This window comes from Ruditapes philippinarum, unplaced genomic scaffold (assembly GCF_026571515.1).
Source record: "Ruditapes philippinarum isolate M1 unplaced genomic scaffold, ASM2657151v2 ctg2805_1_1_1_1, whole genome shotgun sequence".
Classification (NCBI taxonomy): domain Eukaryota; kingdom Metazoa; phylum Mollusca; class Bivalvia; order Venerida; family Veneridae; genus Ruditapes; species Ruditapes philippinarum.
Genome location: NW_026853622.1, coordinates 1 through 27,927, shown reverse-complemented (window position 1 = coordinate 27,927; position 27,927 = coordinate 1). Strand labels below are relative to the sequence as shown.

Sequence of the window (27,927 nt, the reverse complement as noted above, 5' to 3'; positions counted from 1 at the left end):
TGGTAATTTACATTTATTGTGAGTGCCATTTGCAATGTGTTAATTACTTTTTATGTTCACTTCACAATATTTAACTTTTAAATACATTTTCAAAATTTTCATGAAAATTAGCATGAATCTGGAGGCGTGTGGCATTAAGGCAAATACCTGTTATGACAATAATAATCTTTTAATCATTAATCTTTATGAACTAGGTTATATATATCAAATCTTTTATTGATTTTTGCATTAAGTTTAAATCTGTTTTAATGTTTAAACTTTACCTAATGAACTTTTGAATTCTTGTTAAATTTCGTACATGCCATTAAACTAGATTAATGACATTTTACTTATAAAGGTTTCAATACATAGTACAACCTTCATATTGCTAAATTTGGAAAAAAAATGGACTTGCCATGATTTCAATTAAGGACTGTCCATTGATGATTTAAGGGGGTGTTCAGGATCATAGTTTTTAACCCATAATCTGCTAGAGCCTTTGCCACCAGTATAGAGCAAAGCCTTGGCCTGCACATCCATGCAGTCTGACCAGACTCTATACTGTTGGCAGCTCAATTTTTGTATTTCGATATTGAAATCTTCTGAACTCTGGACTGTTTCAAATTCATAACTGGACAGATGTATTTTAGAAATACAAATTGTATAGTAGGTTTAAATTATGTTAAGAAGCAGCCATTGATCAATTAAACTAGAGTCTGGGCAGATTTCAACAATACTGCCCCATGTGCCCTGACTCAAGTCATTATTATTATTAATTCTTCGACTGTTAAACAATATTGTTTAAAATGAATGTTTATTTCAACCCCTCAATTTATATGTTTCAGAAATTCTAGAATACAATATTAAATATTTCCTCTCTATTATTTTGTTATTTCAGACCCTTTTTGTTTAGCCCTTTTGTTGAACTTGATTTTTTTTCCTCTTATCAAAAGGTAATTAATATTATTATTAAAGTAGAAAAAAAATTGTACATTGTATATTGGCGCAATTAGATGGATTTTAGATAATTGTACTCTCTCATTAGATTATTTATATATTTTGTAGATGGTACATGTATTATATATTAGATTGCTTATACAGTAAACTCCACTTACATCGATATCGCAGATAACGATATGCCACTAATTAATAACGATGCTGTTGCCACAGCCCCAACTATTGTTTTCAAATAAGTTGCCTATCTGATATAACAATATCCTGATGTAAGAACATAAATTCAGCAGTCCCCTGAATACTGTTATAAGAGGAGTTTACAGTATTTGAAAAATAAGGTGGTAACATTATTTATAATAATTTGGTATTTGTTTATTAACTCCCCTGTTAGTATGTGTACACAGTGTTGCTTTAAGAACAACAACAAAAACAACAACAACAACAAAAATTAAGGTGACTTAAATGCATGTTGATTGATTTAGGGGGAAACATTTGCAATTTTTTTGTTAAACTAATGTCTTTTCACAAACAAGCAACCATGATTGTTTTTTTAGCTCACCTGTCACAAAGTGACAGGGTGAGCTTTTGTGATCGCTTTTCGTCCGTCGTCCGTCCGTCGTTCGTCCGTCGTCCGTCCGTAAACTTTTACTTAAAATAACATCTCCTCATAAACCACTAAGCCAATTTCATCCAAACTTTACAGGAATGTTCCTTTGGTGGTCACCTTTTAAAATTGTTCAAAGAATTTAATTCCATGCAGAACTCTGGTTGCCATGGCAACCAAAAGAAAAATCTTTAAATATCTTCTTTTCAAAAACCATAAGAGGTAGAGCTTAGATATTTGGCATGAAACATCTTCTAGTGAGTGTCTACCAAGTTTGTTCAAATAAAAGCCCTGGGGTCAAAATTGGCCCCGCCCGAGGGGGTCATTGATTTTCCCTATATGCATATAGTAAAAACTTAAAAAATCTTCTTTTAAAGAACCCAAAGAGCTAGAGCTAAGATATTTAGCATGAAACATGTTCTAATAGGTGTCTACCAAGTTTGTTCAAATAAAAGCCCTGGGGTCAAAATTGGCCCCGCCCCGGGGGGGTCATTGATTTTCCCTATCTGCATATAGTAAAAACTTAAAAAATCTTCTTTGAAAGAACTGAAAGAGCTATGGCTAAGATATTGAGCATCAAACATGTTCTAATAGGTGTGTACCAAGTTTGTTCAAATAAAAGCCCTGGGGTTAAAATTGGCCCTGCCCCGGGGGTCATTGATTTTCCCTATATGCATATAGTAAAAACTTAAAAAATGTTCATTTAAAGAAATCAAAGAGCTATGGCTAAGATATTTAGCATCAAATTTGTTCTAATAGGTGTCTACCAAGTTTGTTCAAATAAAAGCCCTGGGGTCAAAATTGGCCCTGCCCCAGGGGTCATTGATTTTCCCTATATGCATATAGTAAAAACTTAAAAAATCTTCTTTTAAAGATCCAAAAGAGTTAGAGCTAAGATATTTGGCATGAAACATGTTCTAATAAGTGTCTACCAAGTTTGTTCAAATAAAAGCCCTGGGGTTAAAATTGGCCAAAAAAACCCAAATAGCTAGAGTTAAGATATTCAGCATGAAACATCTTTTAGTGAGTGTCTACAAAGTTTGCTCAAATAAAAGACCTGGGGTCAAAATTGGCCCCTCCCCGGGGGTCATTGATTTTCTTTATAATGTGTATAGCAAAAACTTAAAATCTTCTTTGAAAAAACCCAAATAGCTAGAGTTTAGATATTAAGCATGAAACATCTTCTAGTAAGTATCTACAAAGTTTGTTCAAATAAAAGCCCTGGGGTCAAAACTGGCCCGGCCCCAGGGGTGTCATTGTTTTTAACTATATGTGTATAGTAAAAACTTTAAAAAAATCTTCTTTTAAAAAGCCCAATGAGCTAGAGCTTAGATGTTTAGCATGAAACATCTTCTTATGGGTGTCTACCAAGATTGTGCAAATAAAAGCCCTTGGGTTAAATTGGCCCTGCAACGTTGGGGGGGGGGGGGGGGGTCGGCCTTTATACAGGTGAGCGACCTCAGGCCCTCTTGTTTTGAAGTTTTGCTAGTACAGAAATAGATATTGAACATAGAAAGTGGTTTTCCATCTTATTTTGGCTGCTTATATGCTCATTTTCTATTATTTGGCATGTATACTACTGAATCATGGAGAATAATGGCACCCATTCTAGCTAGTTATACAAAATGCCTCGCAGAAAATACTATCTAGAGTATAATTATAATTTAAGCCAAAAGAGCTGTAATAATTGGCAACAGAAGCTAAATTATATGAAATTTTATTTAATGAAACTATGGAGTTAGCCAGAACAAAGTTGAATTTTAAAGGCACATTGCATCTAGGAAATCCATATATTTTTTAATTCTTTAGAAATGTTAAACATGTATTTAATATGTTTAAATAACGGGTTAAGTGCACATACAGAGGTTTTACAATTGAAAAAGTGACGCTGATTATGTGCAGTTATGTGTCATAAAGGTAGCAATTTAAATGTAAACAAAGTATACAAAATACTAATTAACTATTATCAAATTATACTAATTGCCAACAGAACTACAAATGCAAAAGATATAAGTTCATGCATATAGCAAATGAGTCTATTTTTGGAAACTACAGCAAGATACTAAAATTAAACAATTTTTGAGAAATAAAAAAAGATAACATTTCTGAGGCATAATGGGCCTTTAAGGGAAAAAATATTTGAATTATGCTGAAATCCTGCATTCTAATGTGCCCTTAAAGCAACACTGTGACAAACACATGATTCAAGTTATTACACCCTCCACATGCAACGCTTAAAAACACAATAGTTTAAATAGGTGTACACATTATTATTAGAGATACCCTTTCATACAAATTATTTAAAGACTCCAAAAAAAACAAGTATGTGTTTACTAAAAAAACAAGTATGTGTTTACTGCTCGCCCATATGGTTTCTTTCCAGTGGCGAGGGTAAACAAACCCAAACACACCCATATGTGTTCACAATACTGAAAGACTTTCGCCTATAAGAATCTTTAAGACACAGTTAGACACACTTCTTTAAGTATGTGTACACACAATAATTAAAAGCAACCCCTTCTTAGTTCTATGCACAGGGAAATCTGTCATAATTTTATTAAATTTATATATATGCATAGTGGGAAAGGGAAAAAAATGACAGAATCCCCTGTGGTTCTATGCACATAATGTATCTTTAGTCGCAGCACTTTAAGAAATCAAACTTGAAATAATTGAATGTAGTTTATGTTAAATACTTGAAGATTACATTTATTCTGGCAATATTAACACTTATTGCTCTGGCAGTAAGGTAGTCTTATTGTAATGCATTTCCGCCAAACAAATTCTAACATCGGCCAATATTGTAGCAAATCGGTTATTTCTGGAACATTATTTTTTCAAAATCTTGGGCATCAGATTATTTAATTACAATCACTCATCCTTAATCACTTTGTATTAAATTCTTGTTATAAATGTTTTGCAAATTATTGAAATCCGAAGATCATGAATAATAATGTTCTGGAAATGACCGATTTATTACGATACATGTATGGGCCGATGTTAGATTTTTTTTGGCGGGAAAGCATAATTTACAGTGTAAAGACTACCTTTAAATTACGTACATTCCCTGAAATGTAACTGAAAAAGCCGGGTATTTCTTAGAAATTGTTATGTTTTATTTCATATTATATTATTTACAGGTTCTCAACATAGGCTTGTTGGGCCTGTGTCAATTCACCATTTCCATGGTCAGTTATAAATGTACATTGTACTTGTGAACCTAATTTATTTGTCCCATTTAGTTGCTCGTTCAATCAAGGTGCTTTTACCACTTAACGTTTTGTGATCTGTGTTGGGCAGAAAACCAATACAAAAGACAGTCCCCGTTTTATTTTCTGCCATAACTTTCTTAATATTTAAATATTTTTCATGGAATACAATGTAGAGACCCACATTTTAGTATGGAACCCATACATTATATATAATAATTCCAGGGAAAAAATGTTTTTTTCTTTTTGACAAGTGGAGTTGTGTAATTAGTCATGATCTGACTGTTCATTTACACACTTCCCGTTAAAAATGCTGATGGTTTTCCCTGAAAAAATAAAATAAGAGTGTTAATTCTACACTTTGTCCAATTAGAAGTAAGCAAATTTTGAAGAGTTGTAGAAAAAATAAAACCTGGATACCTTTTGTGGGCCCATACAGATCATCAAATGTCACACGGTTTAGGCAGCGAGCTAATATAATCTTTAAATTTTATTGTTTTCACGGTCAGATTTCTTCTTATGAGTATAAATTTCTTTTTTGTTTTCTATCAATAAGGTCATACACCATAAGTCAGATTCTTGAGATCATAATAATGCAGTAGTATAATTTAGTTCAGAGTTAATTTTGAACAGGCTAAGTGATAAAAATGTTACATATAATGGCTGAAATTGTATTTTTTTTTATTTATGATAATTATGACTTTTAATTTGTAAAAACTAAATGGGATAAATAGTTTGTTAGTTTAGAAAGTTTGTGTCATTTTCTAATAAATGGTTAATAAAGATCGGGCTTTCCATCGGCTATTTCATTACACATTTAAAACAAGGTGATCTTTTTTGTTCATTTTGCAGACATGCTATTTCTATATGCAGTATTTTATTTCAGAGTTAATTAATACATGTTAAGTTAATGGGGTCTTTTTTTGTCTAACTTTGCTTCATTGAAATATTTACACAAATTAAAATATCTGATGTTAAATGCGCTGTCATTTTATAAAGTTTTATAACAATGCAAATAAATTTCTTGAATTCTGATTGACTTAAACACTTTATATGTGTGCATTAAATTTATCATTGCGTTTTGTTCTTAATGGCATATTTCTCGATTCAAATGTCATAACTTTACACTTAAACAAGTTGCTGAAGGCTCATGATTATTTATCTCATTCTATTCAATCGTATATCCGGTCAGCAACTCGTACATTGTATATCTGGTCAGCAACTTGTATATCTGGTCAGCAACTGGTATATCCGGTCAGCAACTGGTATATCCGGTCAGCAACTGGTATATCCGGTCAGCAACTCGTATATCCTGTCAGCAACTCGTATATCCGGTCAGCAACTGGTATATATATCCGGTCAGCAACTTGTATATCCGGCCAGCAACTGGTATATCTGGTCAGCAACTGGTATATATATCCGGTCAGCAACTGGTATATCCGGTCAGCAACTGGTATATCTGGTCAGCAACTGGTATATCCGGTCAGCAACTGGTATATCCGGTCAGCAACTGGTATATCCGGTCAGCAACTGGTATATCTGGTCAGCAACTGGTATATCTGGTCAGCAACTGGTATATCCGGTCAGCAACTGGTATATCCGGTCAGCAACTGGTATATCCGGTCAGCAACTGGTATATTCGGTCAGCAACTGGTATATATATCCGGTCAGCAACTGGTATATCTGGTCAGCAACTCGTATATCTGGTCAGCAACTGGTATATATATCCGGTCAGCAACTTGTATATCCGGTCAGCAACTTGTATATCCGGTCAGCAACTGGTATATCCGGTCAGCAACTCGTATATCCGGTCAGCAACTGGTATATCTGGTCAGCAACTGGTATATATATCCGGTCAGCAACTGGTATATCCGGTCAGCAACTGGTATATCTGGTCAGCAACTGGTATATATATCCGGTCAGCAACTTGTATATCTGGTCAGCAACTGGTATATCTGGTCAGCAACTGGTATATCCGGTCAGCAACTGGTATATCTGGTCAGCAACTGGTATATCCGGTCAGCAACTCATATATCCGGTCAGCAACTGGTATATCCAGTCAGCAACTCATATATCTGGTCAGCAACTCGTATATCTGGTCAGCAACTGGTATATATATCCGGTCAGCAACTGGTATATCTGGTCAGCAACTCGTATATCTGGTCAGCAACTGGTATATATATCCGGTCAGCAACTGGTATATCTGGTCAGCAACTGGTATATCCGGTCAGCAACTTGTATATCCGGTCAGCAACTCGTATATCCGGTCAGCAACTCGTATATCCGGTCATCAACTGGTATATCCGGTCAGCAACTGGTATATCCGGTCAGCAACTGGTATATCCGGTCAGCAACTTGTATATCCGGTCAGCAACTCGTATATCCGGTCAGCAAGTCGTATAACTACATTGCTCTCACGTATGACATCCGAACTGGTTTATTTTTAGTTCCAAATGTAATCAAATCAATATACGTTAAAGCTGTCATTAAGTGTCAAGCACATGTATGATATATTAATATTGGATGAGATATATTGATTATACAATGATATATTTGTATTATAATCTATAATTATTTGTTTTATTTTTTTGTCTAATTCACTCTTGTATATCTTATTAAACATGTTAGACATCACATGGTGACAGCTCTAATATACGTTTTTACAAGAACTGGGTTATTAGAAAATAAATCTTAAACAAATGTGTCTAAAAAAATACAAATTCAAAAAGTTAAATTGAAAGTTTTTTTTTTTCAGGTATGAATCTTTTTTTATCATTCAAACAGGTGTTTGCTATCAGTCATATACATTTTTTAAAATTTTCCCTAGAAAGTATAAATTTAATGGGTTTTTTCCGGATAAAAAGATGAACAAATCCATTTAAGATAATGTAGTGTAATAACTATTAATAACACATAAAAACATACAGGGTATTAAAATGTTGGTCCATATTATATTTTCAATCCATTATTGATTCAATTGAATGTGCAGTTGATCGATATATAAAGGAAACTTTAAATATTAACCAAATTAATACAAAAAAATCTGCATGTGGCCTTCTATAATATTAATTTTTTTATAAAGTGAAGTTTTAATATTACAATCATATAGACAAACTTTGTGAGGTTATTTTTACAGCCATTGAATTTTTTGCTAAAGCTGAAAAGAAAAAAAAGTATTAATGTTATTGATATACGGGAAAAGGATTTTCTTTTAAGTTAGATTATCTTAGCATTTATTTATATTGTACTTTTCTTTCTAATACATATGTACAAGGCAATAAGATTTAGTGCAAGAAAAAAGTTTAAGATGTATTCCTTAATAATAATGATATCATATTTCAAACATTTTATCTTGTATAATTAAATAATTATTGTAAAGATAAAAAATTTATTGTTCAAAATTATTAAGTGCCTGTAGATGATATATTAGCTAACATTTTAGCTGCTTTAGCTAGTGTTTAAAATTCTTTAGCATTCTTGAAGATCTTAGATTTTTTTCTGCAGATAATTGGGTTGGTCCTGCAAGATCTTTGCCTTTATTTTAAGATCTTTTGCTTTCTTTTTTATCTTTAGCTTAATAATTATTGTCTTATTAGCTTAACCCTTTAAAGAACTTTGGCTACTTTTAAAAGATATTTTACATCTTTTTAAAGTTTTATTGAAATATTAACACAGAGTAAGGGTGGATTAGCTTATCATAGCTTTGTGGCATGGTACTTAAATTGCATGGACTGTAATTGATATGCATGCTTTTTATGATGATTTTAGAAAAAGTTTTCTTGCAAAGCAGACTGGCGTTTCTGTGAGTTTTACCCATGCCGGAAATTTCATCTGGCATGGGGGATGCCAGATGAATCGCGTGCCATACAACAACGTCAATTTTGTGCATTTTATGAATGAACTGTGTTAAAATCGCATCACTTTAGAAGGGAATTATGTGCTTAGGATGATGTCATTTCACTGTTGTTATTAGGGTTGTAAATTCATATGCTATTGTAAGGAAATAGTTATGGATAAAATGACTTTAATTTCCATGAACAAATATCTAATTGAGGTAAACCATTTTAAATATGAAGTAATATGGCAGAATATGCAAGAAAAAATATCTGACATATGTTTGCGGTTCGGATCGGAATATTTGTTTCTCAGGAACCCGCCCATGGTTTGTAACTTGGCAAGCCTCGTTACTGCCCAATGGGCGGGGTCTCCTTGGGACGAATATTCCGTTCTGAATCAGAACATATGACAGATATTATTTTCTGATACATGTAATTAGAAAAGAATATTCATCTTAGATAACAAGACATTCCTTTTGCTTACTTTCTTTAAAGGAATAAGAATATTTTAACACAACAATCTCTGGAATGTTACTCTGCCAAAGTAACAGCTTGATTCTTTTTAGTTTTAGAAGTTTTTAATGTTTGAATAAATAGTCATTTTAAGCAAAATTTTATTGCATTGTGATTTCATCATTGAAAGTTATTTTCTGTCATTAGAGCCAGATATGTATAGAATCTGAATATATAACTATACAAGAATTTGATAAAGATCTTTTTCAAAACAATTTCACTTTCGGTTGAAAAAATGTATTAGATTAATTTGTATTTATTTACAATAATAAAGATGTGCTGCTTAGATGTTTGGGAATGGACTGGGAGTTACATCGACCTTTCTTGCGCAAGTCTGAGACCCTGACAGCATTATTGCAAGGGGCTGATGACCCACGACCCCAGCTGTACTACAAGAGTCCAGCATCTGAAACTTTGGACAATTACATCAAGAAAAGTAACTTCTACAGGTAACTTTGTTATACCCTAACAGAATTAAAGTTCGACAAACCTTTAAAAAGGTTACCTGTACCAGTTTCATGTTCAGCTAGTAAAGTTTTAAACAACATATTCAAAAACTATTAATTTCAATGAATTTCTCCCATTGTATATAGCAATTTATTGAATGACTGTAGAAAGACAAAGGATCAATTTATGGGTATAAGCTGTCAATTTAGCTGACATCAGATTGCTGATTCTACTCTAGGTACCAGCTGATGCTATAATGTATAAAATGCACCTGAGGTATTCATCCACCAGTAAAGTTGTAAATGCATTTATAGTATTGGTGTAATTTGAAATCCCAACCAAAAAAAAAAAAAAAAAATTAAAATGAAGCAAGAATAAAACGAATGAATAAATTGAAAGGCAAGAGTGTTAGTGAAGACCCTCTGATTCAAATGTGTTACATGCAATTTCACTATTTGTATAGGGGATATTGACTAAAGAGTGTCTTAGATATTTGGCATATTTTTTAATTTAAAGAATGCTATTTTTTTATCTGGCCTAAAAAAAATAATACAAATTTGATTCAAGAAAGGCTAATCTGCTATAATTATTGAAGAGTCTCTTCTGAATTGCTTCCCTTAGTCTAAACTGCTGTAGTTTATACTAATTTATTATGTCAGAAAGCATTTATTTAAAGTGATCAAAATCTAGTTAACAAATCAGAATGTGAATGTAGGAGATATTTTTAACAAATCAGAATGCATTTATTTACAGTTACCAAATATTTTTAACCAATCAGAATGTAGTCTTTTAATCATCAAAATATATTTAACCAATCAGAATGTATATTGTATTTGTTTATAGTTACCAAATATTTTTAACCAATCAGAATGTATTTACAGTAACCAAATATTTTTAACCAATTAGAATGCACTTATTTATAAAGATAGCTATCAAAATATTTTGAACCAATCAAAATGTATTTATTTATAGTAATCAAATATATTTTACCAATTAGAATGTATTTATTAAAGTAATTGAAATGTTATTATTTAACCAATCAGAATGCATTTATTTATAGTTACCAAATATATTTAACTAATCAGAATGTATTTATTTATAGTAATGAGTATAGGGAGATGTCAAACAGACTGAGTACAGTAGAAGGGCTTGAGATACAGGATGTGAAAGATCTTGAATCTAAGAAGATTGATCACCCGTCACTTACGTCTGAGGGGCGTGTCAATAATGTCACACTCATACAGATGGACATACATGACCCATTTGTGACAAAAACTGGTAAACAAATTTATTATATACCTTTGATCTGCAACCAAATAATTCCGTATGTGTACAGTATATATTATTAGTTATAAAGATTCTTTACATGTTATATGACCCTAATTATAAACGATTGTTTGGAAATATATATTGCAAACAACTGTTTATATACAGCCATAATAATCTGTCAGAAATATTTATAATGAATTTATAATACAGCATGCATCTTTCTATAAAGAAAAAAATGAGATTTCTTCATAAATTGACAGCAGCAGTGTATATAAAACTATATAAACATCTTTATAATCCAGTGAAAGGCGATGTTGCAAATGTGCTGCATTATAAGTAAGTAATTTACTGACATGCTGCCTTTATGCTTATATAATTGATAAGTATTATTTTTGTTTGCCAAGAACAACAGCACTAATTTGTCACCTTAGTGCAATAACTGGTTAACTCTTATTAAATTTAGAAGGACTTAACCCATTTCTGCACTAAGGTGGCAACTTATTTTTCTATATGGTGACTTAATTGTTCATTTTATAAGATGTTGCCTGATTTGATAAAATCAGAAAATTTAATTGTAAAAAAAAAAGTTATTCCTAGATTATAACATGGGTTGTAAACATGTTCTGGTTTTTTCTTCATCATTTCTGGTTCAAATTTTCTAATCTCTAATTTACAAAAGCTGCAAAACTTTACCCTCTTATTTCTATTTGCTTGTTTCATTACACCGTGTTCATTTTTTGCACTGGCAAAAACTTATGTTTTACTGATTTTTTTCATGTCATTATGATTATAAAAACATATAATGGAAAATGTGTTTACAACAGTAATCAAATGTAGTTTTTCTAGTCATAATTGTGCAAAGAAAACTTGATTTATTCTTCTTTATAAATATCTTTATTATTTCACACTGCCTGGGGGATGTTTCTGTTTTATATTAATCAAGATTTTCCATAAAATGAAGGTTATTTAGTAATGAATAATAATTACATTTCTAGGAATGGCAATCGCCCTTGGCAACATGTATCATGATGAAATTGATGTGGATAATGAAAGACTAGCAGAGGTTCTCGCAGCTGCATGCATCTTACAGTTTAAGGCACTAATTAAAGGGTAATTTGTATAAATAATTGACATAGTATTGTTTCAACAAGATTATATTTCATTTTTGGTTTAATTCAAATAATTTATTTCTAATTACATAGAAAACCTAGTGATTCTTTAAAGGACATGGGTCATATGAACTTGTTTACCTGAATAACTCTGGAGAAAATGTAAACTTTCACGTACTTCACTTTTATGTAATTATATTTTTCTGGTCCTTTTAGATCATTAATTCTAGCACTATTACATGTTGAAAATTAAGTACCACTCAAGTTGCTGCTAGGGGATGTGAAGGATGTTGCACTTTTTCATTATTCCTCAAGTACAGACTCGGTCGAACAGAGTCTGCAATTTTCATGTAATTTTGATGTGATTCAAAATGCTTCCAAGGAATCATTCTTTCTCCAGATTTTTATGCCCCCACAGAGTGGGAGCATATAGCGTTGCACTTGTCCGTCCGAGTGTCAGTCCGTCAGTCCGTCAGTCCGTCCGTACGTCCCGAAATCTTGTGAACGCAACTCCTCTTAAACCGGATGGCAGATTTTGCTTAAACTTACAGGGATGAACAACCTTAATGTGTAGATGGTAGTAAAGGAAGGAATTTTCGCTGCGACCAAATTTAACAGAATTATGGCCCTTTGTTGATTTTTTCACTAGATACTATGAAGAAATTTTGTGAACGCAACTCCTCTTAAACCGCATGGCAGATTTTGCTCAAACTTACAGGGATGAACAACCTTAATGTGTAGATGGTAGTAAAGGAAGGAATTTTTGCTGCGACCAAATTTAACAGAATTATGGCCCTTTGTTGATTTTTTCACTATATACTATGTAGAAATTTTGTGAATGCAACTCCTCTTAAACCGCATGGCAGATTTTGCTTAAACTTACAGGGATGAACAACCTTAAGGTAAGGATGGTAGTAAAGGAAGGAATTTTTGCTGCGACCAAACTTTACAGAATTATGGCCCTTTGTTGATTTTTTCAATATATACTATATAGAAATTTTGTGAATGCAACTCCTCTTAAACCGGATGGCAGATTTTGCTTAAACTTCCAAGGATGAACAACCTTTATGTGTAGATGGCAGTAAAGGAAGGAATTTTCGCTGCAACCAAATTTAACAGAATTATGGCCCTTTGTTGTTTTTTTCATTATATACTATGTAGAAATTTTGTGATTGCAACTCCTCTTAAACCGGATGGCAGATTTTGCTTAAACTTCCAGGGATTAACAACCTTAATGTGTAGATGGTAGTAAAGGTAGGAATTTTTGCTGCGACCAAGTTTAACAGAATTATGGCCCTTTGTTGATTTTTAGTTTTCAACTTGTGGCACATGTAGTCCAAAAAATATTTGACCTAGAGTCATAAGATTGACAGAACAGTGGTGTGTGGGGGCATCCGTGTCCTATGGACACATTTCTAGTTTAATATAAATTGGGGGGGTGGGGGGGAAGGGTATTGATTAAGTCTTCGAGTCTATGTTATATTTCTTGTCCAAAATAATAATTTTATAATGCTGACTTTACATGGCCTCTGAAACTTGTTGTAATACTGTCCTTAATCACTTCAGTCTATACAGATCAGACCTCATGACTGTTGGTTTGAATCTTTCCAGGGACTTAGTAATTTTCCATGACAGCAAGCTTAGATATGCAGCTCTCTTATGGAATATTGATGGTTCTACCTGTGCATGTTTGTGCTTGAAATAATACAAGGAGGGGCACCTTAGGTCTTCCTCCATCAATAAAGCTGGGAAGTCCCCATATGATTTAGACGGTGTAGGTGTGAGTAAAACTTAAGAAAGGGAAAAAAAAACAAAAAACTTTTTCCACAAAATCTAAATATAAAAATACTTAACTGTCTGGTCTTAGATCCTATTTTCTGACTTTTATCTCCATATTAACAAAACTTTCATCTTGAAATATTTAACATAAAAAGATAAGTGTTTAAAAATGATGGTGAAAATTTTGTTTTTGTTTTTACTCAGGTGTACTAAATTGATGCTAAAGAACATCAACAATCAAACTGTGTGCAAGTACCATGCTGTTGCCTCAAAGGTAATTATCCCATACCATGTTAAATTTCTTAAATATACTTTGTTTGTCTTTTAATCTGGACTAAACGGTTCATCAGTTTGAGGTAAAACTACAAATAATCTTATGGATATTTTCTGTTTTAAATGTGCCAGTTGATCTATGTGAGAATTTCAAATTTTATAATGTAAGGCTTTTGGGTCTCAGTTGAGTTCTTTTTATGTAAAAGCACTTTGCAGAAAATTTTCAACTTGTTACCTTAACAAGTTGTAAACTTACTGCAAAGTGCTTTTATATAAAAAACCATCAAAAGCTTGTAATTTAACTTAGATGTTTAATTGAAGGTCATTGTTTGAATCCTATGTACAAGGTTCTTGGTCACAATGATTTAGTAAATTTGTATTTCATCTTTACTTAGCTTAATTTCTTATATCAGACAGTTGATTATCAATTTAGAGATTTCAAGATGGAAATTTAAAGCTTGTCAGCAAACAGTTTAGAGCCTGATCAGATCTCGTCTGCACAGATGTACAGGCTATGTTATATTTCTTGTCCAAAATTATAATTGTTATAATGCTGACTTTACACGGCCTCTGGCTGTATACTGATGGCAGTGGTTTCCAAGCAAGGAAAGGGTTTAAAACAATCCGGAATAAACTAGTTTAGTGAAAGAATAGACTTTTGTATTTGTGGCGGTAACTTTGTAAAAGGTAACCTGTTCAGAGATTTTAACACAGAACCTGCTAGAACCAAAACAGGTTAGCCTATGCCACCAGTGCAGAGCCAGGCCAGTCTGCTCTTTCAAACTTCAAATTTTCATCTTGATATCCCCAAAAATGATAATCGACAGTTCCAAAATGAACGCTGGACAAGTCCATTTAAGAAATTCAACTGGTTCAGGATTCAAAATGGCAAAATCATTAATGTATAACCTTAGAGCATTCCTTTGTTTGGAGTACCACAGAATCTCTTGATTTCAGATTCTATGACACTAAAGCTAAACTTTTTATAGAAAACCAATCCCCCATTGTGTGACATTTAATTATCTGTCTGGAATAGTTATTATTTCTGTTGATTTCTTATGTGCAAGAAATGATACAGATTATATTATGGAAGGTGTTGTTTATATGCTTCTCTCATAAATCATAGGATTGTTCCCAGACAGACATTACAGCCAAACTTGCAATTTTTCGATTACAAGGGTAATGTAGGTCTCTGCTGTTATTAAGATAGGAATAACTAGCACGCAAAATGAGACAAAAATACTTTCTAGGTGTGCTCATATTAGACTGTGATGAAAAAAAATAGAAACTTATATAAGTTACCTAAAATAACCATTGCTGAGAAAAAATGATGTATGGCTTGACAGTTGAATTATATCATTTTATTATCATCTTGTCAGATAAAAGTGAAAACAGTGTTTTTGCATTAGCCAAATATATTGAAAATGAATTCTTTTATTGAAAAAGCACAGACACTTTTCAATCGTGATTGAAAATAACTTATGTACTTTAAAAAAAATTGTTGAATATTTATAGTAATATGCTATATCTTTAAGGCCAATTGTACCTCAGAAATCTTCCAATTTTCAATTTCCAAATGCTTTTTATTTTTGGTATCCTATTAATGATTGTCAAAATGTTACTTATTAAACCTCCCTATCTTTGATTATTTTGCTTTTGGCAATCAGGGCAATAATAGTGATTAACTATATGTATGGAAGTCAAAATACTACTTTGTTTACATTTTTCTATTCAATGCTATTTTCCTCGGGTGATAAGCATCTAATGTTAGTGGTCTTAAACCATTATTAGTCCCCTACCGGTTTAACCGGAGGGGACTTTAGGTTTACCCTCCGTCCGTCTGTCTGTCTGTCTGTCTGTCCGTCTGTCTGTCTGTCTGTCTGTCAGTCTGTCAGTCCGTCAGTCCGTCCGTCCACAAAACTGGATCCCGCGATAACGCAAAAAGTACTGAAAATATTTTTATGAAACTTGATATATGGATAGATGGCAGTATGGAGATTATGCACGTCTTTTTTTTTTTCTTCCTATGTTGAAAAATTCTGGTTGCTATGGCAACAAATAGTCTGAAAATATGGCAAATTTAACACATAAACTGGATCCAGTGATAACTCAAAAAGTACTGAAAATATTTTTATGACACTTGAAATATGGGTAGATGGCAGTCTGGAGATTATGCACATCTTTTTTTTTTCTTCCTATGTTGAAAATTCTGGTTGCTATGGCAACAAATAGCCTGAATTTCAAGATTTCTGATTTAAATTTTCAGCTTTTTCACTATATGTTCTTTATTTCTTAAGGTGTTTACTTCAAACTTTAAATATAAGTTTCTGGTCATCAACCACATCATATGTGACAAGGTTTAAAACTCTAGCACAAAAAATATCAGTATTACCTCCCTTGAACTTAGATTTTTTAGGGGAAAAAATGTTGTCTTTTTTTAAATAACTTCTTTATTTCCTAATGTATCTACTTCAAACTTCATATATATGTTTCTTATTATCACTCGACATTTTTGAGAAGGTTAAATACTCTAGCAAGACTATTTCCAGAATTATGTCCCCCTTGAACTTAGATTTTTTTCGAGAAACTGGTATTTTCACTCCAACTTCTTCATTCCTTATAGGATTTACTTTAAAATCCCACATCGTAATAATATGACAAGGTTGTATAAACATAATTTCCTTACTAAGCATGGAAACTTAACACATTACTGTGATATAGACAAACTTATTTTATTATGTTTTGTGGTTGATATTTTCAAATACAGACTTCATCCTCAAATTCATTATAAATGGCAATACACAGGAGTGTATGACAATTAAAGAACTTTTTGAGGGACCGGTAGGGGACTACTGTATTGCCCGCAATACTATCAAATGCTTGTTTATTCTGAAACTCTTTTTTGTCTTTTCTAAAGAAGAACATATTTACTCGTTTCTGGGGCATAATTTGCCTTAAATGTAAATATTTATATATATATAATATGAGAGTTACATTGAATTATGATTGTACTTGATATTAATTGATAATTACAGAATACTAGTTAAAGTGCTACTTTATTGGATTTCAATTTCAGATTATATATTGTTATAGTTTATAACATGAAAAAGTGGTGTTATATTCATATGTTTATGACTAATTTGTATTTTGGGCTGGATACCTTATATTGCACATAAATAATTGCCATTGCCATTGTCATTGTCATATATGTTTTAAGCTTTCTAACATATGAAGAATGTTATCATTTCAGCATCAACAAGAGCATGTAGTTTTGGCCTGTGAGAGATGGTTGGAACTCAACTTGATACCAGATGTAAGTTGTTGCCTGGCAACAGGGTTGATGTTACATTTTCTAAATTTGACCTTTGACCTACTGGATGTCAGAAAATGATTAGCCTATGCTGCCAGTACAGAGCTGCACCAGCCTGCACATTCCTGAAGTCTGACCATGCTCTGAACTGTTGGTTGCTCTATTGTTGTATTAAATCCATGAATCCAGGGTTTAGAGCAAAACTGGTCTATGTGCTTCTATTTCTATATAAAGATGGAACAGTTTGCTCTAAGCCTTTGAAATTAGGGTATCCGATACACAAATTCAGCAAGTTTAAGGCTAGAAGTGAGTTGTTTTTTTAATAGATACTTACATTTTATTGTGTTTAAATTCTTACATACATTATCTAGATGGTGTAGCATCTTTCAAGCTTTTCTAAAGAAAGAAAAACCCCTGTGCCTATCAATGCATTCTGTTAGGTTTTTTCTTATAGAAGGCATCTGCCCTCTTTGCTCATTACGGAGAGCATGGATTTGTAATCTAGGGGTCCCTTGTGCAATCTTTGGGCAAGGCATAATTTATTTGTGACAATCGACCTTGGACATTGAGTCCAATGGACATTTGTCTTTCAACACTGATTCAGAAATCATATGGGATTAGAACTTGGTCAATTCCAGAAAAAATTGTAATTACTGGTTAATTGTCCAGAAAAGCATGGTAACTGTCAACAGACTAATCACATATGTGTTTAATTTGGCATGAAAACTAACCAAATAGACAGTTACATTTAGATCCATCAATATTCCATACAATTGCTGAATTTTATGGGTCCATTGTTAAGTAACTTGGGATATATATAAGATTAAAAATAATCTTCCCCTTTAAATGATTATATGTAATAAAAGTCAGATCATGTGATACTTGCCTCAGACAATGTAAATTGTGTAATTCTAGTGATTCTTTTGGGACGTGATACACGTCAGAAAAACATCGAGACAAAAATAAATACAAAATTGAGGTACATTTTTATTAACCTTCTGATTGTCATTTTCAGCTGTCGGAAAATATCCAGCTTCGTGAAATGCCGATGGAACTGCTGCAGAAAGTTGTAAAATCCAATCGTTTATTTGTCTTCAATGAAAAAAGTGTATATAGAACTCTAGCTTATTGGCTATTTATGCAGCTTAATCCACATCTACAGCTGATGCCCTCACATAGTACTGTACTTTCATACTTTAATAGGTAAGATAAACACATCACATGGATCTGCCAAATCATGCTCTGATATTATGTAAGATTGCCAGATCACATGGATCTGCCAAATCATGCTCTGATATTATGTAAGATTGCCAGATCACATGGATCTGCCAAATCATGCTCCGATATTATGTAAGATTGCCAGATCACATGGATCTGCCAAATCATGCTCTGATATTATGTAAGATTGCCAGATCACATGGATCTGCCAAATCATGCTTTGATATGCATGTAAGATTTCCAAATCTTATAGATTTGCCAAATCATTCTTTGATAATTATGTAAGATTCCCATATCACATGGATCTGCCAAATCATGCTTTGATATAATTGTAGTTCCCATATCACATATATCTGCTCTGATGCTCTGATTTATATGTAAGGTACCCACATTACACATAGATTTGCCAAATCCTGTTCCGATTTTCATTTTAGATTCCCACTTTACATGGATTTGCTAATCATGTTTTGATATATATTTAGGATTCCCCACACCACATGAATTTGCCTACATCATGCTTTTTATGTGCATTGTTGACAATGAAAACCTTACCATAGTAAGTTATGTTCTCTTACAAAGCAGTTTGTAAGAAAACTTTATTATAAGTGATGAGTATATTATATAGTAAATATAATATAGTAATATATTAGTTTGTTATCAGTTGCATATTCTTTCCTCACTTAAAAAGCAATATTCTGTAAAGATTACAATATTATTCCATAAATTTATTTTTCTAGTTTACCAAAGACAACCTCATTTATTGAGAGAGATGATGGTCAGATTTATTCACCCTTATTCTCAGCTGTACGACTTCATGGAATTTTAGACAGTAAGTATAAATCACACGGAGTAATCTGTCATATTCTGTCTGCAATGTTGTGGTCTTAATGTGGTGCGTCAAGATGGTATTCTTTCAAGATAAAAAACCTTCCGTAGCATTGAAGTATTATGTGGTAAATTGTAAAACCAGTTTCAGGTACATTCTTATGGTAGATTAAATTCCTCTTGTACAGGTAACAGTGAAAAGCTGAAAAAAACTGAGTTCAGTTTTCTAAGATACCACACCTTTCCCCTCCTGGGTCTATTTAATGACTTTTAAATTGCTAATTGTTGAATTTGGAAAAAAAAAACTATGGGCAACCTAGGCTTAATATTTAAAATTCTAGGTTACCCTGGCACTATACAAGCTATGGGAAAGTACCAATAAATGAGTAATTTCTCATATAGCATAATTTTACATTCAGGGCTACTTTTTCAGGTGTCAATCATATAACATGTTCTAAAACCATTATTTTATCATTTTAAGACTAACGGTTTCCTTTTCTCAAGAAGTAAATATTTCTTCATTCCTAAGACATAACGTGCCTCTGATATCTTTGATATCTATAACTTATTTATTGTCAGCCAGTCAAGCCACATTTCAGTGCTCTAAGGGGGGGGGGGGTAGTAAGTCTGTAAACAAAGTCTACACTTTACTACACAACTAATACAGTAATGAATAACTGATATAAAAAACTTAGAGGCATAATTATTCCAAGACATTCTCTCTTCTTTTATAATCTCCGAAAAAATTACTTATTTGCTTTTTGTTTGACATTTACCACAATGAGGTGACATCTCGGTTCTTTGTCTTGCTGGCAGACAATTTGGACCATTTATTATTCAGAACCTTTTTGTAAATGGATATTATGTTTCACTGTGACTGTTGACCCCCCTAGAGGGATTTTATGATACTTTAATGCAAGGAAATCTGAGAGAAGATGACCGTTGACATGTAATTATTCTTAGGTGATTTTCCTCTTTGCACAATAGTTGTCCTTTTCACGCTGACAGTTCAATATACTTTATACAATGTTTCTACTACTCAACACTATTGTATATTTACTGTCTTAGGATAAAATAGAAACATATTATTTGTTATTTATGAAAGTGATTATTGTTTACACATAGACGAAAAAAAGAGATATTATGTTGCAGGAAACGAAATTTTTTTAATATATTGAAATTAAATCTTTACCTATTTGCCTGGTTTCAATTATAAAACTCTATAGCCTTTTATTTGCTATTTGAATACAGACACTTTTGTATTATAAACTTATTATTTTCGCAGCGGGAAATATTCAAGATATGCAGCTGATGAATATATTGCCTAGAGAAAAGCTGATTGACCTTCTATCTCAACATTATCATGCTGTAAGTATATATAACCTTGACCTTCTATCTCAACATTATCATGCTGTAAGTATATATAACATTGACCTTCTATCTCAAAATAATCATGCTGTAAGTACATATAACCTTGACCTTCTATCTCAACATTATCATGCTGTAAGTATATATAACCTTGACCTTCTATCTCAACATTATCATGCTGTAAGTATATATAACATTGACCTTCTATCTCAACATTATCATGCTGTAAGTATATATAACCTTGACCTTCCATCTCAACATTGTCATGCTGTAAGTACATATAACCTTGACCTTCTATCTCAACATTATCATGCTGTAAGTATATATAACCTTGACCTTCCATCTCAACATTATCATGCTGTAAGTATATATAACATTGACCTTCTATCTCAACATTATCATGCTGTAAGTATATATAACCTTGACCTTCTATCTCAACATTATCATGCTGTAAGTATATATAACATTGACCTTCTATCTCAACATTATCATGCTGTAAGTATATATAACATTGACCTTCTATCTCAACATTATCATGCTGTAAGTATATATAACATTGACCTTCTATCTCAACATTATCATGCTGTAAGTATATATAACCTTGACCTTCTATCTCAACATTATCATGCTGTAAGTATATATAACATTGACCTTCTATCTCAACATTATCATGCTGTAAGTATATATAACCTTGACCTTCCATCTCAACATTGTCATGCTGTAAGTATATAATAAACTTTAACCTAACTGTTACCGAAAATGATTAATTGAGATGAGAAAAAGTGTTGTGACGTAAGCACCACACTAAATACTGTATTCCGGTATAAACCGACAAGGGTATAGAATCATAAAATACTTCATTTTCACATTTTAACCTGCTGAAATGCACTTTAGGATGGCTTATTCATCTCCTCATGCCAATTAATATACAATAATGAATGGAAAAATATGAGATTAAAAGATTCCATGAAAATTGCTAAGTTAAATCTAAGGTGCATAGCCTAAAAAAGCGATATTTTTCTACTTGTGATCATGATTTCAGTCAAGCATCTAGAGGACCTGCTCCAACACTGTAGTGAGTTAAATCCAAAAGTATAGAGCCAATCTAGCCGTTACATACATGCAGCCTGGCCAGGCTCTAAACTGCTGGTTTCTAAATTTTAATATTGAAATCTATTTAACATTGAATGAAATGTTCCAAATCAAAAGCAGGGTTAACTCTGTTATACAATTTTTATGAGTTTCAGGGTGTTAATTCAGATACTTAATTTTGTGATAGAGATACGATATTTATATCACTTACTTTGTACTGCCATTGTTTATTTTTGTTTCTTATTTGATTACATGATATTAATGATTTGAATCAAAACTAAATCTTATCAAAATTAAAGTTGATCGACAAATAAATCTTACTTCATAACAAAATAGAATAGTTGCATGGACATAAACCTGATACCCATGCAATATCAAGATTATCCACATTCTTAAAAGAAAAACAAAAACAAAAAAAACCCCAAAATACCTTGGTCACAACCATGTTTTCCTAGTATGAAACACTGAGAACTCTGTTTGATCCAAATAAGGTTCAACCTCTTCAAAATCAAGGTAAAGAAATGTATTGATATTAAACAATACTGATTACTCAAATTAAGATACTGGGAAATATATATATCTATGAATTTCTGTATATAATATTACTGAAAATCTGAGGCAGGTGGAAAAAGAATTAACCATTATTATAGAGAAGCTTTTTTAGCTCACCTGAGGACAATGTCCTCAATGTGAGCTTTGTGATGGCCCATTGTGCGTCGTCCATCAGTGCGTCTGCATGTGTCAACAATTTCTTTACACAACTTCTCCTAATTCACTTGGCCAAATTTTTGTTGAAACTTTGCAGGGATGTATCTTGCAAGAAGCTCTACCAAAGTTCTTCAAAGAATAAGATTCCATAAAGAACTCTGGTTGCCATGGCAACCAAAAGATTATTTTACAAAAAATCTTAAAAAATCATGTTGTAAAAAACTGAAAGAGTTAGAGCTTAAATATTTGGCATGAAACATCTTCTAGTAGATGTCTACCAAATTTTTCAAATAAAACTGTTTGACCTATTTCTCAGGTGAGCTTGTTTTAACATGTCCCCTCTTTGCCATGGTAACAGGAAATTTAAGATTGAGTATGCCATTTAAAAGGCTAATTATGGTCCAGTCAACATTTGTGCCAAGTTTGAACCGTATTGAAGCCTTTTAAGCTCACCTGTCACAAAGTGACAGGGTGAGCTTTTGTGATCGCTTTTTGTCCGGCGTTCGTCCGGCGTCCGTCCGTCCGTCCGTAAACTTTTACTTTAAATGACATCTCCTCATAAACCACTCAGCCAATTTCATCCAAACTTCACAGGAATGTTCCTTTGGTGGTCACCTTTAAAAATTGTTCAAAGAATTTAATTTCATGCAGAACTCTGGTTGCCATGGCAACCAAAAAAAAAAAAACAACTTTAAATATCTTCTTCTAAAAAACCCACAGAGCTAGAGTTTAGATATTTGGCAAGAAACATCTTCTAGTGAGTGTCTATCAAATAAAAGCCCTGGGGTCAAAATTGGCCCCGCCCCAGGGGGTCATTGATTTTCCTATATGCATATAGTAAAAACTTAAAAAATCTTCTTTTAAAGAATCCAAAGAGCTAATGCTAAGATATTTAGCATGAAACATCTTCTTATGGGTGTCTACCAAGTTTGTTCAAATAAAAGCCCTGGGGTCAAAATTGGCCCCACCTCAGGGGGTCATTGATTTTTCCTATATGCATATAGTAAAAACTTAAAAATCTTCTTTAAAAGAACCCAAAGAGCTAGAGCTAAGATATTTAGCATGAAACATGTTCTAATGGATGTCTACCAAGTTTGTTACAAAAAAGCCCTGGGGTCAAAATTGGCCACACCCCAGGGGGTCATTTATTTTCCTTATATGTGTATAGCAAAAACTTAAAAAATCTTCTTTGAAAAAAAAAATAGCTAGAGTTAAGATACTTAGCATGAAACATCTTCTAGTGAGTGTCTACAAAGTTTGTTCAAATAAAAGCCCTGGGGTCAAAATTGAACCCGCCCCAGGGGTCATTTATTTTCCTTATATGTGTATAGCAATCTTAAAAAATCTTCTATGAAAAAACTCAAATAGCTAGAGCTAAGATATTTAGCATGAAACATGTTCTAATGGATGTCTACCAAGTTTGTTCAAATAAGAGCCCTTGGGTCAAAATTGGCCCCGCCCCGGGGGTCATTAATTTTCTTTATATGTGTATAGCAAAAACTTAAAAATCTTCTTTGAAAAAACCCGAATAGCTAGAGTTAAGATATTAAGCATGAAACATTTTCTAGTAAGTGTCTACAAAGATTGTTCAAATAAAAGCCCTGGGGTCAAAACTGGCCCTGCCCAAGGGGTCTCATTGTTTTTTACTATATGTGTAAAGAAAAAACTCAACGAGCTAGACCTCTTCTAATGGGTGTCTACCATGTTTGTTCAAATAAAAGCCCTGGAGTTTTAAACTGGCCCCGCTCTGGGGGCCTATATACAGATGAGCGACTTCAGGGCCATCATGGCCCTCTTGTTTTAGTTTCATAGCGATTTGAGGCATTCAATTTCTCTTGGTAAAAGCTACAATTAAATATCTGACGTAAGAGCACTTATTTTTAGCTCTTTTTCTAGATGAACAGAGTAATTTCATAGTTTTATTATGGTATCTTATTAACCTATATTTTGTTGAACCATTACTAAATATTCCTTAATTGTGATAATTTGCTCATCTTTTTCAAATTTTACAAATATTTTGGTAGCCTAATTACTATTATAAATAAGCCCTGACATGCAATATTTGTATTATAATTTAGTTTTTACTGAATGATGTATTTTGATTTCAATTTATTGATAATACAGCAACATTACTTGTTCATTTTCCTATGATTAAAATTCCAGAAAAAAATATTCTATATCCTTAATTGAAATTTAATTGGTTATTAAATTTTGAAATAATTTAAGGCTTTCTGGCAGCTTAAAAGTTGTTGTTTACACTAGGCTTTATAATTGTGCTTTATATTTTTTGTTAAGATCACAATTCCAAAACAATGTAATGATATGATTAGTGTTTTCCCCTTCTAATTGCTCATTGCCAACTGAAAATGCATATTTCCTTCTCATTAAGAATGTTTTATGCATAGGAAACATATGATTAAGGACCTATTTTCTTGATGTATTTTGAATTACCCTTTTCTCATAAAATATTTTTTAAAACAGCTTATTTTATGTTAGGAAATATCTGAAAATTTTGAGATTTTTTTTCTATAATTGAGTCCTTTTTTAATGTTATATTTGTAGCTACAAGGGGGTGGAGACATGTCTTTGATGAAGAATTTTAACACAGCTGCTATCAGGCAGGGTTTTATAATGGATACAGTAAGTTTAATTACAATAAATAGTATTATATATTTGTTGAAGAATAGTGACCTAATTTGTAAAATTTGTACTCCCTGATTTGTGTAACTTGTATATACAGTGAAATTTGAGAAAACTGGATGGTTTTCGGACCCAGGGTTTTGTCAGGTTTTCTCAATGTCCCATTCAGAATCCTATGTACTGAGCAATGACTTACAACGGATGCTGTATATTTGCATTTTCATGATCATATGTATGTTATATATTGCTAAATAAAGAAATGATGAAATACAAAATAACATGTTTTATTTATTTTTATTACATTATGCATCTAAATACAATAAAATTCTGGATTTAATTTTCTAACTTTTCCTTATAGCAAATCTTTGCTTTAACTTTTTCAATACTCCTATATAAATATCATGGTTAAGCAAGGAAACCAAGATGCATTTTTTCATTATAAATATATGTATTATTTATTAAATATGTACAGTATTTCTATCATTATTCATGTTAAATAATAAATATATTATATATGTGTTATTTATAATTCATGAAATATTTATAATATTTCTCCTCCAGGAACCTCTTTACCACTCGGAGGTGTTTTCTCTTCATGGTTTCCATTTCGAATTGAAGGGAGCAGGATCTAAGGATGGAGTTTATTCTTTCTTTATGCAGGTAAATCAGCAAGTTTGAAAAAGATGCATTATTTCAGACCAATGTTTATAAAGTTAAGTGTTTTCCCAAATGAAAACACAGACCTTTTTAGCTCGACTATTCGATAAGAATAAGTAGAGCAATTGCAGTCACCCGAGCGTCGGCGTCGGCGTCGGCGTAACCACTTATGTTAAAGTTTTTGTAATAGTTCAAATATTTTCAAAGTCCATTGACATATGGCTTTGAAACTTTGCACACTTGTTCACCATCATGACCCCAACCTGTAAACAGGAGGAGGTAACTCTATTAAGCATTTTGACAGAATTATGCCCCTTTTTCGACTTAGAATTTACGTTAAAGTTTTTGTAATAGTTCAAATATTTTCAAAGTCCATGGACATATGGCTTTGAAACTTTGCACACTTGTTCACCATTATGACCCCAACCTGTAGACAGGAGGAGGTAACTCTATCAAGCATTTTGACAGAATTATGCCCCTTTTTCGACTTAGAATTTACGTTAAAGTTTTTGTAATAGTTCAAATATTTTCAAAGTCCATTGACATATGGCTTTGAAACTTTGCACACTTGTTCACCATCATGACCCAACCTGTAGACAGGAGGAGGTAACTCTATCAAGCATTTTGACAGAATTATGCCCTTTTTCGACTTAGAATTTACGTTAAAGTTTTTGTAATAGTTCAAATATTTTCAAAGTCCATTGACATATGGCTTTGAAACTTTGCACACTTGTTCACCATCATGACCCCAACCTGTAGACAGGTGGAGGTAACTCTATCAAGCATTTGACAGAATTATGCCCCTTTTTCGACTTAGAATTTACGTTAAAGTTTTTGTAATAGTTTCAAATTTTTTCAAAGTCCATTGACATATGGCTTTGAAACTTTGCACACTTGTTCACCATCATGACCCCAACCTGTAGACAGGAGGAGGTAACTCTATTAAGCATTTTGACAGAATTATGCCCCTTTTTCGACTTAGAATTTACGTTAAAGTTTTTTGTAATAGTTCAAATATTTTCAAAGTCCATTGACATATGGCTTTGAAACTTTGCACACTTGTTCACCATCATGACCCCAACCTGTAAACAGGAGGAGGTAACTGTATCAGGCATTTTTTTTACTATCAAGCACTAAGAATAGTCGAGCGTTGCTGTCCTACCGACAGCTCTTGTTCTGAATTGTTGCTCGCATTTTAAATTTTATCAGTATGTACAGTCATATGACTTAGCAAAAAGAGAATTTCTTACATATAGAAAGAAAATGAACTTATTCTTTCACTCAACAATTAAAGAATTGCTATTGTCATTCCAACTTTCAAGGTCAAAACTTTAAATTCTGCAAACACGTCATTGTACTTGAAATATCATCAAAGAATGACTGCTAACTCTCTGACAGCATAGTCATGTTGTGCATTTATGTAAAAAGCTTTATTTATCCTTTAAGAATTAAGGAAGTTAAGAAATTGATCATTTTTAGCTTATTTGAAGAATTAAAGCTTCTGTATGCACTTGAGATTTAGTTTCGGCATCAAACATGGTTTGGTTTTTGCATGCAAGTTGGTATCTCTAAAACTACTGAAGGGAATGGGTTGAAACTTCATACACTTATTTGAGAGCTCAATAGGAGGTGACTTTCTAAGACTTATTATTCTGTGATAAATTTTGACAGAATTATGGCCCTTTTTAAAGTTAGAAAAGTCTTTATCGTCAGTCCATTCTTTTACTGTCAAGCCCTGAGAATAGTCAAGAAAGCTGTCCTTCTGACAGCTCATGTTTGATTTTGAAAAAACATACCAAAAAATAAAAACAGATGAAAAGAGACCCTGTAGAATTGTATAATGCTTTATTTACACTCCAAGCTTGTGTTGAATTATAAGTATTTACAATGAAATAATGTAATGTTAATTAATATATTTGTAGAGACTGAAACCAGGTGACCCTATTTTGAGTTTCCGTCAATGTGAAAGAAACACGTTCTCTATGAGGGTAGACAGGGAGGTGAGATATTGTATAACAGCTCAGTATGTGAACAAGGAAGATAATAAGTCTGTTTGCACTGGTATAAAGAGTCAGAAGTTTGGACTTGGTGAGAAAACAAGTAAATCAGAGGTAAGCAACACATAATCATGTAAGGG

The 27,927-nt window shown here is 32.5% G+C and overlaps 1 protein-coding gene across 4 annotated transcripts in view; it reads left to right on the top strand.

Annotated features, from left to right (window-relative positions):
* The window catches only part of LOC132737384 (BTB/POZ domain-containing protein 16-like), a gene marked incomplete at its 3' end in the record, with an annotated part of 50,590 nt that extends 22,689 nt beyond the window's left edge, over window positions 1-27,901 (top strand). For 2 of the 4 annotated variants that reach the window (XM_060724663.1, XM_060724662.1), the window contains 12 exon segments: window positions 4,678-4,725; window positions 9,370-9,544; window positions 10,645-10,820; window positions 11,807-11,921; window positions 13,904-13,973; window positions 17,223-17,285; window positions 18,298-18,485; window positions 19,238-19,329; window positions 20,611-20,693; window positions 25,056-25,133; window positions 25,695-25,793; window positions 27,713-27,901. In XM_060724663.1, the coding sequence (XP_060580646.1) occupies window positions 4,678-4,725; window positions 9,370-9,544; window positions 10,645-10,820; window positions 11,807-11,921; window positions 13,904-13,973; window positions 17,223-17,285; window positions 18,298-18,485; window positions 19,238-19,329; window positions 20,611-20,693; window positions 25,056-25,133; window positions 25,695-25,793; window positions 27,713-27,901 (1,376 nt within the window). 4 annotated transcript variants of the gene reach the window in all.
* Between the last annotated feature and the right edge of the window lie 26 nt (window positions 27,902-27,927).